The 14545-nt window shown below is 39.9% G+C and overlaps 1 protein-coding gene across 1 annotated transcript in view; it reads right to left on the bottom strand.

Moving 5' to 3' along the window:
- Positions 1-13734, bottom strand: part of LOC136863376 (zinc finger protein ztf-16) — a 158977-nt gene extending 145243 nt beyond the window's left edge. The window contains exons 1-2 of the mRNA XM_068225915.1: positions 13619-13734; positions 12401-13092 (exon numbers count right to left, since the gene is read on the bottom strand). Of these exons, the coding sequence (XP_068082016.1) occupies positions 12401-13065 (665 nt within the window). The 5' untranslated portion in view covers positions 13066-13092; positions 13619-13734. The remainder of the gene's footprint in view (positions 1-12400; positions 13093-13618) is intronic.
- Positions 13735-14545: the final 811 nt, after the last annotated feature.

Genomic DNA, 14545 nt, shown 5'->3' on the forward strand with positions numbered 1-14545 from the left:
AGTTGAAAGACAGACTGATAAATTTAATAACAACAGGCTTCTTCATATTTTGGGTTAGTGCATTCAAAAGTACACAATCGATTAGGCAAAGAGAAAGCCCCTAAGCTTGTATTTCCCTTTAAAGTATTTAATAGCGATGTTAAAATGTAAGCACTAAAAGGAAAAGAAACGTCAAATAGTGTTTATACATTTACTAGTTATTTAATCTTTTGATGTTTTAAATCACTAACAGAATTATGATTCATAAACCCATAGTGCTTTTTGAACTCTACTTAAAGGTTTAGTTGTAGTGTTGTGTAATAGTCATGCACTCAGTTTATTTACAATGTAATAATGAAGTGACAAATCTGTATGAAATCAGTACACTGGAGTTCTCAAAATATAATTTGTGATTCATCATTTAATTTGAAAGTAAAATTCAATTTTTGAACAAAGAGTATAACTTAATATATTTACTTCTCTTTGAGCTGAAGAAGCGACACCTGGTTTGAACTCATTTAAACTAAAAATTTGAAATTAAACCTGACTTAAACCAAAAAGCATGGTTGTTGGTTTTTCTTTTCAAAAACCCTAAGTTTTCTCCAACCCTCCCAGCCAGGTTAGTTTAGCTTGTTGACGGAATAAGTGTGGAGGTTTGAACTCAAGAGACCGAGCTCGATAGCTGCAGTCGCTTAAGTGCAGCCAGTATCCAGTATTCGGGAGTAGGTTCGAACTCCACTGTCAGCAGCCCTGAAAATGGTTTTCCGTGGTTTCCCATGTTCACACCAGGCAAATGCTGGGGCTGTACCTTAATTAAGGTCACGGCCGCTTCCTTCCCACTCCTAGCCCTTTCCTGTCCCATCGTCGCCGTAAGACCTATCTGTGTCGGTGCGACGTAAGGTGGCTAGCAAAAAAAAAAAAAAATAATAGCAAACTCAAGAGAAACATCAGTTATAACCACATAAGCAACTGTGCTGTGTTAAAGTGTTTTGAACTCAAGAATGGTTCAGCTAGATATTCTTGAATCCTCAATATCCTTCAAATTTTAAGTTCTTAACAAAAGAAAAATCTCACAGATGTACTTTGAGGAAGAGGTAGGTGGCATGAGAATGTTGAGTAATTTATTAAATTCATTAGCAAAATCATCTATTGTTACTTGCACACATCTTAATAATTTCTGCCTACGTATCTCAGAAATGAGAAAGCCATTCGTAATCAAAAGAAGACAGCAGTAGTATTTCACTAATGGGGATGGACGTTTAGGAATGAAAAAATAATGCAAAAATGATGTGAAGTGATACCTGAAATAGCAGAGGTCTATAAAGAAAAATGAAAATGGAGGCAATGCCAATCTGAAAAATGCAACCATTTTCTGTATTTCTATTAATTGGAACAGTTTGCTACTGTCTCTCATACAGTTCATACCATGTGAGGTCACAGAGCTGCCACATTCAATGAAAATACAGTAATGAAACTGTGAAGTTTGAAAGTGTCATGGCATGTGCCGAATGTGTCTGCAATGTGAATATGTTAAGTAGGTACAGGAGGGAAATTCATAAATATTTTTGCCAGACCAATGGTCTTGTCACTGGTCTAACCAATCCAGACGAATGGTCTTGTCACTAACCAATACTCTTGCTGGGGATACTAGAGGTCTGTGGGCTGCTTCGCAGCTTTAACCTGGGGGCTTGCGCTCCTCCCTTTGTTTGCCCTTAGACCAACAGTCTAACCTATCAAGACCAATGCTCCTGTCACTAGTCAATAATCTAACCAAACCACACTAATAATCTTGTCACTAGCCACACCTAAGTTGCCAACCTTGCGTAGCATATGACGTGCATGCAGCACCATGTTGGATTCCTAACCTCTCTAACAATACAGTAAGTAGGCCCACCAATTCTGAACTTGAGTGCACGTAACCAAGGAATGCGGAATGGACCGCTGAACATTCAAGACATCAAATAGGCAAAAAAAAAAAGGAAAAAAAAAACATACAATTTTGATGAGTATGAGGGTGTTCTTTGCTGTGCACCCAACCTGTAAAAAAAAAAAAAAAAAAAAAAAAAGTTACTGTATGTGCCAGGATGTGTGCTAACTCAATCTCCTGGTTGATGATAATACTAAAAACTGGGATATGTTCCTAGAGCAGCACCAACTAACTGGCAGGATCATCAGACAAGTGATGCAACAGTATGCCAGGGAACGACTGACATAGCTGCATGAAGACTTCAAAAACAACTACTCTATAATCATCTACAGAACTTTTAAACGGAACCTCAGTCACTGTACCACAACAAGCCTCCACCTCCGAGGACCATTTGGGAAGATAGCTCATAACAACAGTGACCAAATGCTGTCTCCTTGCAAAGTACTTCGACTCTTCTTAACCGTGACTACCCTGAGACATCCTTTATCTATGAAGCCAGTCCCTACCAACTGAACCTCCTGCCCCCAACAGAAGAAGCAGCGATAACCATCACTCCATCCATGCAAAATAACAAAGCTCTGGGAGAATAGTCCATAGTGAATTAATTATGGAAGCAGGTCGGAAACTAGGCAATCAGCAAGTTGAGATCCTGGAAAACGGAGAGACTACTCAGTGATCGAACATCTGGTCTGATCAACTCTTTACAGAAGATAGATAGCTCCCTCTGTGGATCTGCGGCCTCCAGATACCTAGACAGCGGGTTCAAACTCAGGAGAGAAAGTTGGATATTTGAAGGGCAGAATTAAAGTCCAGTCAACATCCCATGTCGTACGATGGCAGCATGGTAACACATTTGATGTTTACCCGACAAAATTGATTAAAACTCAGCCATAGACGCCCAAGAGAGATTCAGTTTACTCTGTCATCTAACAAGCCTAGAGTAAAACCAAATGCTGAAATTGATGAGCAACCAGCCAGATGGCATCAAATTAAAATGCTTGCACAAGGTAGCTGAGACTGTGATTATTATTTATTACAAAATGGGTAACCTGAGTGACATTAATAATTACCATGGGGTCTCCTTGGTATCTGTCACCTATAAAATACTGTCCAAGGCCTTACTCAACACAGCCAAACCCCAACTGGACCCCCAATAAGTGGAATATTACAGGGGGATTCAAGAAAGGATGCTCTTGTAATGAACAGTTCAACACAAATTCTGTATTAAGACAAGTATGATGAGCCCTTTGTCGACACCACTGACAGGCCGATGAATATGAGAATTCTTCAGGAACTGGGACTAGACCAGAAAATCCACAGCCTCACCCACCAGGACCTGTGAAATACCACTTCACGAGTTAAGTTCAGAGTAACACATTCGGAGAATTTTGAGACCAAGATGGGAATTAGAGAGGGAGATGGATTCTCCCGTCTGCTCGACTGTGCACTGGAGTAGGTCATTAGAGAGTGGCAAAAGGAATTGGGATGATAAGAAGAACCTAAATGGGATTTATCTTGGACACAAGTGAGAGAGACTCATCGTAGTTTGCCTGGCGTTCGCAGGCGACTTGGTACTTCTGGCAAACTCAACAAAAGTAGCAGCACTGCAACACAACATACTGTACTTGGGTGCCAGGCTGCAAAAATAGGATTACACATGTCGCTACAGAAAACATAATACCGGTACTTCACTAACATCGGTGGTTCTAATACGATCATCCCTTGGTCGCCCCTTTTAGTCGCCTCTTACGACAGGCAGGGGATACCGTGGGTGTATTCTTTGTCTGCGTATCCCACCCACATAGGGTGTACCTTTATGTACCTTGATTAAGGTTACGGTTGCTACCTCCCACCCCTCTATTTTATCACAGAAAATCTATCTGTACTAAAGGATCATTAAAAAACTTTTGTTTAAATGGTTGCACCCCATGACCTACATTAACAAAATAGTAGTAGGCCCACATGTCAATTTTAGTACAACATATAAAAGAGTATTCATCTCAGAAACAGAGGGGATAAAACAAATGGGAAAACTAGCGGAAGATCAGTATATGCAATGACAAATATCCTGTCAAGCAAAACATGTTTCACATTTTAAGCTGAGCTAACAGGGTACTTCATACTGATACCAGAAGCTGTGGATAACATTCCTCTGAATATACGAAGATATATGTGGTTCTTACATGATGATGCTATGCTCTGAACATTGTAACTTGTAAACTGACATTTAGCACTGGCTAGTAGTTGTGTGATGAAACACATCTATCCATCTAGTAACGAGCTACCATGTATATCAACTGAGCATCTGATCTCAAAACCTAGTAGTTTACATTCACTATGTGGTTAAGTCATCTTGCTCAGCGTGTATGGTATTCGGTACGGTTTAAAATCTTCTGTATGTTTTTCAGTAATTTGTGGGTATCATATAGTAATGTCTAGTCTTTGTCACTCCAGTCATGACACAAGGAAAGAAACTGCTACAGCACAAGAAGGATAAAACACAATTTCTAGTGTAAGTTTTGGTTGAAATTTCAAGATGACACGGCCACAAAGTAATTTGACTTCTACCTTACTATTGCCATTTTAATACAACCAAGATGATCTGGGTTCAGACGTTGCTGTTAAAAAAAGAAAAAAAAAAATTAGCTTTTCACAGTCTATACACAGTGGTACGTAAGGTATGGGAAAATGAAGATGTACATGAGAACTGCGTCTCTTTGTTGGCAGTCAATGATAGTGAAAAAGATACATCATTGACGAGTTCCAGATTAATGGAGTATTCCCTCTGAAGGCCATAATCTCCTTCCTATGCCAGCCATTTGCAATGAATAGTGTGTTATTACCTCCTTTCAATTTATTGTAAATAATTTACTTTTTTTTGCTAGTGTCAGAGGTTATTAAATGTATACAGGATCCGGACATATAAACTAAGACCGTTCAAAAGGCATTTTTACTCTCCGATATGTAAGCTGCAATACTGGAGGCACATGCATAGTTCTTGACCTTGCAAGCAGCGTGCACATGTTCGACCTCGCAAGCATCAGTCGCCAGTGTGAATCTCAGCTGTTAACACACTCACGCCTGTATCCGAGTTATTGCCTATAGCGCGTGTCCATGCTCTGGACCGTATCTGAGTCAGCCCGGATAGCAAAACCTTGAATTGTAGCCATTCCTACGCAAGTGTGGTTTATTTTTGTACAAATATGTGCGACAGAGACGAGTATAACACCCCTGAATGCTTCTACTCACTAGAAATCCCTTCCAATGCATTTTTTAAATTCCATTTCTGAACGAAGGCTAGTGCTGGCCGAGCTAGCTGTGTAGTTGGTTTGTGACTGCACAAGCGTATATAATCGGGTTCTGAAGTGTAACCATGGCATTTAGGGACAATATAAGTGTTGCCAAAACTGCCGATATCCTATTTGATGAAGACTCAAGTGGTGAACTAATTCTGGAACTGAGTGAAAGTGACAGTGATGACAGTGAAGAAGATTTTCTTGCACGAGTGACAGAAAGCACAGTATCTGAAAATTCGCCTATATATCATTCTCCCATGCTATCCCATTTACAGCTAAACCATGCCTAAATAAAGAAACAGAAAACAGTAACAAGATGTCATTTGTAAATCTATTTCTCACAGCTGAATTTCTCGAGTACATGTGCAAGCAAACAAATCTGTATGCCAGTCAGGTAATCAGTGCTGCACCACATCTCTTCTCTAAACACTCTTACACAAACCTGGAGTCCAGTGATGGTTTCAGAAATGAGACAATTCCTGGGTTTGATGCTCACTACTGGCATCAGTAGTAAACCATCTCTCAGAATGTACTGGACAGAAGATCCAATTTTCTCCACTCCTGTTTTCTCAAAAACCATGTCACGAAACCATTTCAAAAGTATGACAGGATACTCGACTTTAATGACAGCAGCAAATATGAGCACAGCACTGACAGATTAAATAAAATTAGACCCATTTTAAAGAAACTTTGCGACAGATTTACAGAGCTTTATCCCCCCAAACAGAAAATTGCTCTGGATGAGGGAATGCTAGCCTGGAGAGGGCGCCTGTGATTCCGCGTATACAACCCTGGTAAAAATAATAAAACATGGAATTTTAGTGAGGAAGGTTTGTGAGTCTAACATAGGGTATATCTGTAAACTCATGATATATGATCTAAGTGGTGCGAATTTACAAAGCACAGTTTTTTTTTTGTTTTGTTTTTTTCAGCTGCTTGAAAATGATCTTGCTCAGGGGTACCTAGTATATACGGATAATTATTACAACAGCGTTGGACTCGCAAAACAATTACGGAGACAGAACACTGCTGCATGTAGAACAATACACAATCAAATAGAGGTGTACTGAAAGATCTAAAGAACACCAGGCAATTCTCAAACGGGGCGAAATGACTTTCGGGAGAGACGAGGATGTATTGCTTGTTCCTTGAAGGGACAAAAAGGTTAATACTATGGTAACTACCATTCACTTGGCAGAAATGGTTGAAACAAATAAATCTGGGGAAAAACAACTGAAACCAGAGTCTGTGACTGACAATAATAAACACATGCTTGGTGTTGACACTGCAGACCAGTACTTGGCATTCTATCCTTTCGTGAGAAAAACTGTAAAGTGGTCAAAAATTGATGTCTTTTATTTACTGTACTGCTCACTTTTTAATGCATTTCGGCTCTTTCGGAACTCAAATTCTCAAAAAAACAATAACATTCCTGAATTTCATGCAGACGCAGACAGTTGTTAAAAACTTGCTCCAGGAAAAAAGTGAACCCGACATACAAGTACAGTCGCCTCTCTCCGACATCTCAATAATAATAATAATAATAATAATAATAATAATAATAATAATAATAATAATGTTATTTGCTTTACGTCCCACTAACTACTTTTACGGTCTTTGGAGATGCCGAGGTGCCGGAATTTAGTCCCGCAGGAGGTCTTTTTACGTGCCAGTAAATCTACCGACACAAGGCTGTCGTATTTGAGCACCTTCAAATACCACCGGACTGAGCCAGGATCGAACCTGCCAAGTTGGGGTTAGAAGGCCAGCGCCTTAACCGTCTGAGCCACTCAGCCCGGCACTCTCCGACATCTCAGCACAATCCACTTCATCATTTCAAAGTCCATGTCCTGCAATTTTGCCGCCAAAGAGGGCACCGACTAAGGATCCACCATTTAGGTTAGATGTGAAAAGGAAAGAGCATATTCGGTTCCGGTATACAATATAGATGTTGATTCCCATAGGGAATCTGATCGCCAGGCAGGCATCAATTTTTGGTAATGAGACAAAGTCTCTCATAGTGCAATGGCACTGCCGGTGGCTCCAAGTAGCCTACGCAGTGGCCTCCACGGTATGCACTAGCCATGCGTCTTGGTGGGTGTGCTATTTACCAATTGATGAGCCCAACTTAGCACACTGGAGTGAAATGCTGGCAACCAGGAATGAATTAGCTGGAAAATTGATAAAGTCCAATGTTTGTCCAACCCTTGTTCCATTTCCCTACAGGATCGGGTAAGAGGTGAGATGAATCTGTCGTGGCGGGTTTTTACGACCGGATGCCATTCCTGACGTCAACCTCATCAGAGGAGTTAACGAGATGAAATGAATGCCGGCCAACATTCTGATGGTGAAAATTATTTTGAACAACGGGACTCGAACTGGCTAACCTCGGTGTCAGACCATTTAGACTTCAGCGCCTTAACGATCATGGCCACCAGGCGGGCTTATAAAGTCCAATAACGGACCATTCATATTGGTATACCGGTACATAAGCCGACCATCTCCAATTCGGGTTTCCGAAATTTCTTAACCTAAAGGGCGAATTCTACCATGTCCAGAGAAGGAACTTAGATACGAAAAATATGATTTTTTGCCATTTGTGGCATTATTAACTGCAAATATTTGCCAACTGCTACAATTCTCTTGCCATGGTGGCCATGTTTATGACGACATAGTTCCTTGATTTACTGATTCCTCCTGTTATTGGACCATTCAGGACAAATATTTCATGTTCCCTATGGGAATCAACATTTATATCATAGTTCATCCCTTCAACTTCTTGAAGGTCAGCCATGATGAAACTATGATGTCACGAGCCAACATCCGACATTGAAATTTACACAGAACACAAACTAAGTACACCATGGGTTATAGCAGAAAAAAATGATTATTTCATATCACATAATGCATACTGATGATATAAAGTCACCATAGAAATCACAATGAACCATTAAAATATTGGAAATTCAAAAGAAAGGAAGAAAACGCCAGAGATCGCTTCGATACCGCTTAAGCGCCCGTTATGGAGCAATTTATGGTTCTGCAGTCGCTTAAGTGAGGCCAGTATCTAGTATTCGGGAGATAGTGGGTTCGAACCCCGCTGTCGGCAGCCCTGAAGATGTCTTTCCGTGGTTTCCCATTTTCACACCAGGCAAATGCTGGGGCTGTACCTTATTCAAGGCCACGTACTCTTCCCACTCCTAGCCCTTTCCCGTTCGTCGTCCTAAGACCTATCTGTGTTGGAGCGACATAAAGCAAGAAAAGCAATTTATGGTTATGCACGCAGGTGCCTGTTTAGGAATCAGAAAAGCATGTACAAACGATCCTTCCTTTATGCTTGCCACTGACCTACCGACCCAGTCAAAAAAAAATTAAAACAAAGGCTACATTATATCAAGTTCACACAGAAGCAAGAATAGGAAGTAGTGTGTTCAAATGGTACTCACAGAAGGTTATTTTGGTATCCATTGTACGTACTGCAGGCATCGTCTACGAAGCCAGCCAAAATTAATTTGAAAGCACTCGAGGATAGTTTCATCGCAATTTGATATGCAATTAAACACCTAAAACAACGCACATATATCCACCTTGAATGTATGAATAATTCCTTTAAAAGTTAACTACACAATACTGCACAAAGTGGATATAGGCCTACGAGCCATTAATTAAATAAATACCAGTATCAAAACTTCAATTGACAGTAATGGCACCACTATCATGAACACATAGTAACGGCTGAAGGAAACTGCCCCTCCATCTTCGATCTACAAATGCGCACGAAAAGTACCAACCTAACTAACGTAATCACGTCAACCCCTAAAGCCAATACTAACCTGTCTACTGACAAAGAAAGTAGGTCATTATGATTAAACTTTCCCGAATAGATTTGGTTAAAAGTTTCACAATGTTTATTTCCCATGGTTATGCATATTTTCAATAATACATTACGAACCACACATATTTGCATTACCGTGGGTGTTACGCCCCATTTCTTCCGCGAGGAAGGGTTGGCGAGGAAAGGTTTACGTCACATTCTCGTAGGTGTACCACATGTACTGTCTATACAGCAACAGGGGTTGGTGTGACATCATACTTATGACGCCACGATCATTTTTCTTGTCCACGGTGAAATGTTAATTAAATTAGTCATGCACGCGCAGTAGCAAAAATTCGGACTTAGTTTTTGGATATTAATTCCTTGTCATTAACACCCTATGACGTCAGATATGACGTCGTCAGCCCTCTGTCACCAAGTAAACATGGTCGCCATGTGCTCTACCAGTCCTATACAGTGTACTCTTTAGTGTTCTATGTCAGATAATCCTCTCTACTCCTTCCTTGTACCCTAATGAACATATCTAATAGCATTTGACGGCACCTACGAGTGAATTGGCAATGGTCGACTTGTGTACCATAACTGCATATTCTCTTGAAGTTTCTCTCATCAAATAAAGTACAGTTCCCCTCAAGAAGGTGCAAAGTGTGCTTCAAAAATAAAATTATTAGTGAAACACGCTATTTTTGTGGAAAGTGTAGTGCTCCCATTCACCCAGGAAATTCTGACATTTCCACATTATTACTATCCTTGTAAATTTGAACTGTTAGCACTGGTCAAATATCAAGTTGTCCCTCTCATCCTTATTCAGAGTGAAATTATATTTGCATTAAATTATATGAACATTATTAACTGTTTGATGGCCCAGACTACAATACAAAATATTATGGTACTGGTTAATGGCATGGTATTCACTTCTCATAATATAAATTTTGAAGACATTTTTTCTCACAGCAGACTTTGGAACAAGTTCATCAAAGTCACATTGGCCTGTATGTTCATCTAATGAAGCTCCAGGGGACACTATGCACTGTGCAGAGTAAAAATGATAATTTTTTTTTTCGCAATCATCTGACACTATCGGCCTTTAGCCTAAAAGACAATGCGACAAGATGGGTAATAAGTATTTAATAGTAATGTTATTTGTTTTACGTCCCATTAACTACCTTTGCGGTTTTCGGAGATGCTGTGATGCCGGAATTTTGTCCCGCAGTTCATTTTCATTCTGGTAAATGTACAGACATGAGGCTGACGTATATAAGCACCTTCAAATACCACCAGAATGAGCGGAGATCAAACACGCCAGCTTGAGCCCAGAAAGGTAGCGCTCTACCGCCTGAGCTGTACTAAGTATTTATGGGTATAAAAACAATAAGATTTTAAGAAAATGTAGTAATAAATAAGTGATCAGATAATACAGAAAAGTGGGCATTTCCACATTATTACTATCCTTGTAAATTTGAACTGTTAGCACTGGTCAAATACAGTGCAAGTTTATACAGTATTTTAAAATATCAACTTGTCCCTGCAGCTCAATATCCAATGGATAGACGCAAGATTTTCAGAACAAAATACCAACTTCTGGGGGTTCAATTTGTACATGGATAGAGGAAAAAAGCCCTTTCACTGGAATCTCCCAAAAAACTTTTCAGTGCTAAGATTCTTTGCATTTTGAATCTCACTGTACTGGAAACAAAACAATACTAGGTAAAAACTGACACTCTGAGACAAGATTTTTTAACGTTATAAGTAAATGGAAATTAATGAAATCTTACTTGGAATGCATCTCAGAGGAGAGATGTATTCATTGCTATGTCCAGGAACTCACCATTCCACCCCCAGAAGTATAGTACGCGAAACTTTTCTTCGAGCCCTGAGTTCCATAGTGCAGAATGGGAACTAGGGCTCAAGAAGAGGTTCGCGTACTATACATTTACTTTTATAACCTAATGAAGCGCAGTACACGCCATTTTCATTGCTGAAGTTGCTACTTGCATTCCCATTGGCCAACGTAGAGAGAAACTTGATGTCATTCCCGTCAATTATGATAGTCGTATTCCGTTACCAAACCCGGCACAATAAAAGCACAAGTAAATATAATATGTTAAGGAACCAATGGTGTTTCCACAGGAAAGTAGAGACCTAAGGCCGCTTTGCGGCTCTAACCTAGGTGCTTATGCCCCCATACCCCCTTTGCTTGTCCCTATATCACTGGTCTTGTCTAGGTCCGCACGGCAAGAACCAATCCAGACCAATGGTGTTTCCACAGGAAAGTAGAGGCCTAAGGCCGCTTCACGGCTCTAACCTGGGGGCTTAGGCCCTCAGACCTCCTTTGCTTGCCCCTGCATCAATGGTCTCGTCCAGGTCCTATCCTAACCATCTGCACAGCATGAACCAGTCCAGATCAATGGTGTAACAATAATCACCACCACCACCTATTAGTTCCTCAAGCACCACCCATTAGTAGAGGGGTTGGCAACATTGTGCACCACATGACAACATCCTTTGCGAAAAGGCCGTGAGAAGTAAACAAACGACAGTCGTTCCACGCGTGTGAAAGTCTTGTCTCGAGGGGGCAAGTATTGATCAATACTACACCAAAGATTCATACGCAAATATCTTCAACAGACCCTAAGCTGTATGCAACAACCCTTCTTATGATACAAGGTGTTAAAGACAATTTTCTCACAAAAAACGACAGATTAGATTTACCAAGGCTACACAGGCCTATAACTTACATGTTCATCTGATGAAGATCTACAGGAACACCATGGAATAAGATTAACCATGTTGCAAACTCAATAGCACTGATATCCTGATGCAGTAAACCTAAATTGATCCTGATCAAGGCAACATACAACTTGAAATTCATGGATTTCATTAGAAGTTTGTAGTAGGTCACAACATAACTTCAACAGACAAGCACTGCCACGAAGAAAACAGACGATTCGCTTTACAATAAGATTTCGTATAATTCCCACATTATTATTACTAGCCATGTAAATTTAAACTGGCCACAGAGTTCTTTTTCTGTCCCTTTCAACCTTGTTCAGAGTGAGATGATATTTACATTAAGCTACATAAACATTATTAGCTTAACTGTTCCATGGCCAAGACTATTAGATATCATGGTATTGGTTACTGACAGGTGAACAGCATAGTTTCCAACAATGATGAAGCATGGAATTCAATATTTCCATATTTTACAACCAATATAAGACTTCATGAAGCCAAACACTTTCTTCATGTAACTGAAAACCTGTAAAGTTACCCAGTAAGAATAACACTAAAAAAAGCCTCTCAAGAAACGAACTCAGCTACGAATTAAAAAACTGAAGTGTAATTAAATTATTATAATCTCACCTATTAAAGAAATGGACCCGCAAATTCTTCATGGAGCCTGCACGGTAGCTACATAAAGGACATGATTTGATCATGTCATGCTGACCAACATGCTCATTCTGAAAATGAGCACGCATAGCTATCTGTCGCTGGAAGCCACGGTTGCAGATTGGACAGTGATACGGAAGTGTCTTGGTATGAGTGGTAAAATGTTCTGCTAAGTGATCTTTACGAAAGAAACGTTTTTGACAAACACGACACTCGTAAGGTTTCACACCAGTGTGACGCATTTTATGCCTACGCATATTAGCACCATTTGAAAACTTCATATTGCACACGTCACACTCAAATATCTTGCGATCATGACCACGATGAACTTCACCAGGAGCAGAAGGTTCCCCCTCATTGCCTGTACATCGTGACAGATGAGAGAGCAATGCGGCATGACTCAATGCCTCGTAATTGTCACAGCGGTCACATCTATGCACTGGTATTGCTCCATCGCTAGAGTCATAATTGGTGTTAAGCACTCCATCGGGACCACCCAGGCCACTGGACTGGTCCACCTCATTATCCTGCTCCCCACCTTCCTCATTACTTTGGCCTCCTTCATTCTGAGTACCTGAGTCGGCTTCAGTCTCGTTCTCTGGAGTGCCATCATTTGAGCTGCGGTCAGGCTCCGCCATCCTCCCAGGCCTCACCGAACCCACAGCCTGCAAAATAAAAGAGGTTTCAAAGAAATTAATAAGTTATTGCTTTGTACAAAAACAAAAATTTGTACACAAGAATTACAGTTAATAAGACACTCATGTCAAAACTCTAAAGCATCGGCTGACAAAGGTACTTCTACAGAAAGGGGATATGGGAACATTAGATATTTTAAAAAACGAGGACAAGTACTAACCTATAATATTTACAGTTACAAGAGACACTGAGGTAATAAATTGCCACAGGCGACATTATTATACAATCTCACTGTCGCCCAACGTGTTCAAGCCTTTTAAGACATAAAATAAGAGGTCCCTACATGGTACACGTCGAATACTGGCGTAAAACTAACTCTAATTTATATAGGTAACAAACCAAAATAAGGTCAACCTACACCTTGATTCCGTTTCAAGATTAAACACAGGTGGAAGATAGGTTGGAATCAGTAGAGTCAATGTACCCTGGTACGGAATGTGTCTGTGACACTCTGACTTAAATTTATGGAAGAACTGAGTTTTGGTTAATACTTACATATCCCTACGTACGACGCACACTTCATTCATTCAATTTAAAATTAAATCCTTAAGTTTACACCGCGACCGCAATACATTCAATGACCTACCGGAATTAGGAAGTGTTACAGGTTGTGCATTTCCGCTCTACATTCACGATAACTTGACGGCGCTCTAACTTAAAATCTTTGCCAGGCTTCTCTTCTAGCGCCAACTTCAAAAGGCTGAAACATTTTCTGAATGAAAGGTCATTAGAAAACATCTTGGCAGTCAACTTCGTGCAAACTGATCATAGCGTTGACACATCAGATAGCTTCGGACAAACCCAACAGGGTTTTGAGCCCTTTGTTGTTCCATATACTCGACATACATATTTGTGCGTTTTTATCTCATTATTAACATACTCGACATTTTTATATTTAAAACTTTCTAGAATTACAATCTTGCGGGAAAATTCTTAAAATTTACATAAACAATATATCGTTCAAATTTCTGAATGTCAATTCAATGTGAATCGTACGACAAAATGTGAGATTCATATTAAGGAAATAGGACTACCGTAATCCATTATGTAAGGTACTGCTTTTCTTGAATAACAAACATATGCTTCTTGACTGGGTCACTTCAAAATCCTGATATTTCCACTTGGAAATCATGAATAAAAAAATAAAGATACCAAATACAATAAAACAACCCCGCATTGTTCATATAAGAAGAAACTGAATAATAAAATATTGTTACGAACAATGTTTGTTTTATCGATCTAATTTAATGTATAATGACCCAATTAGTACACACGCATAATAAACACAGAGTTATATTTGGGGATGGATGTCAACTGTTCCCATATTAGTGGCCATTTGCAAACTCCCGTCCTCCCCACAGCAGGTAGTCTGACCATTGCCTACGAGATACATCGAGATATATGAGATATATCTCGTAGGCA

This window comes from Anabrus simplex, chromosome 2 (genome assembly GCF_040414725.1).
Source record: "Anabrus simplex isolate iqAnaSimp1 chromosome 2, ASM4041472v1, whole genome shotgun sequence".
Classification (NCBI taxonomy): Eukaryota; Metazoa; Arthropoda; class Insecta; order Orthoptera; family Tettigoniidae; genus Anabrus; species Anabrus simplex.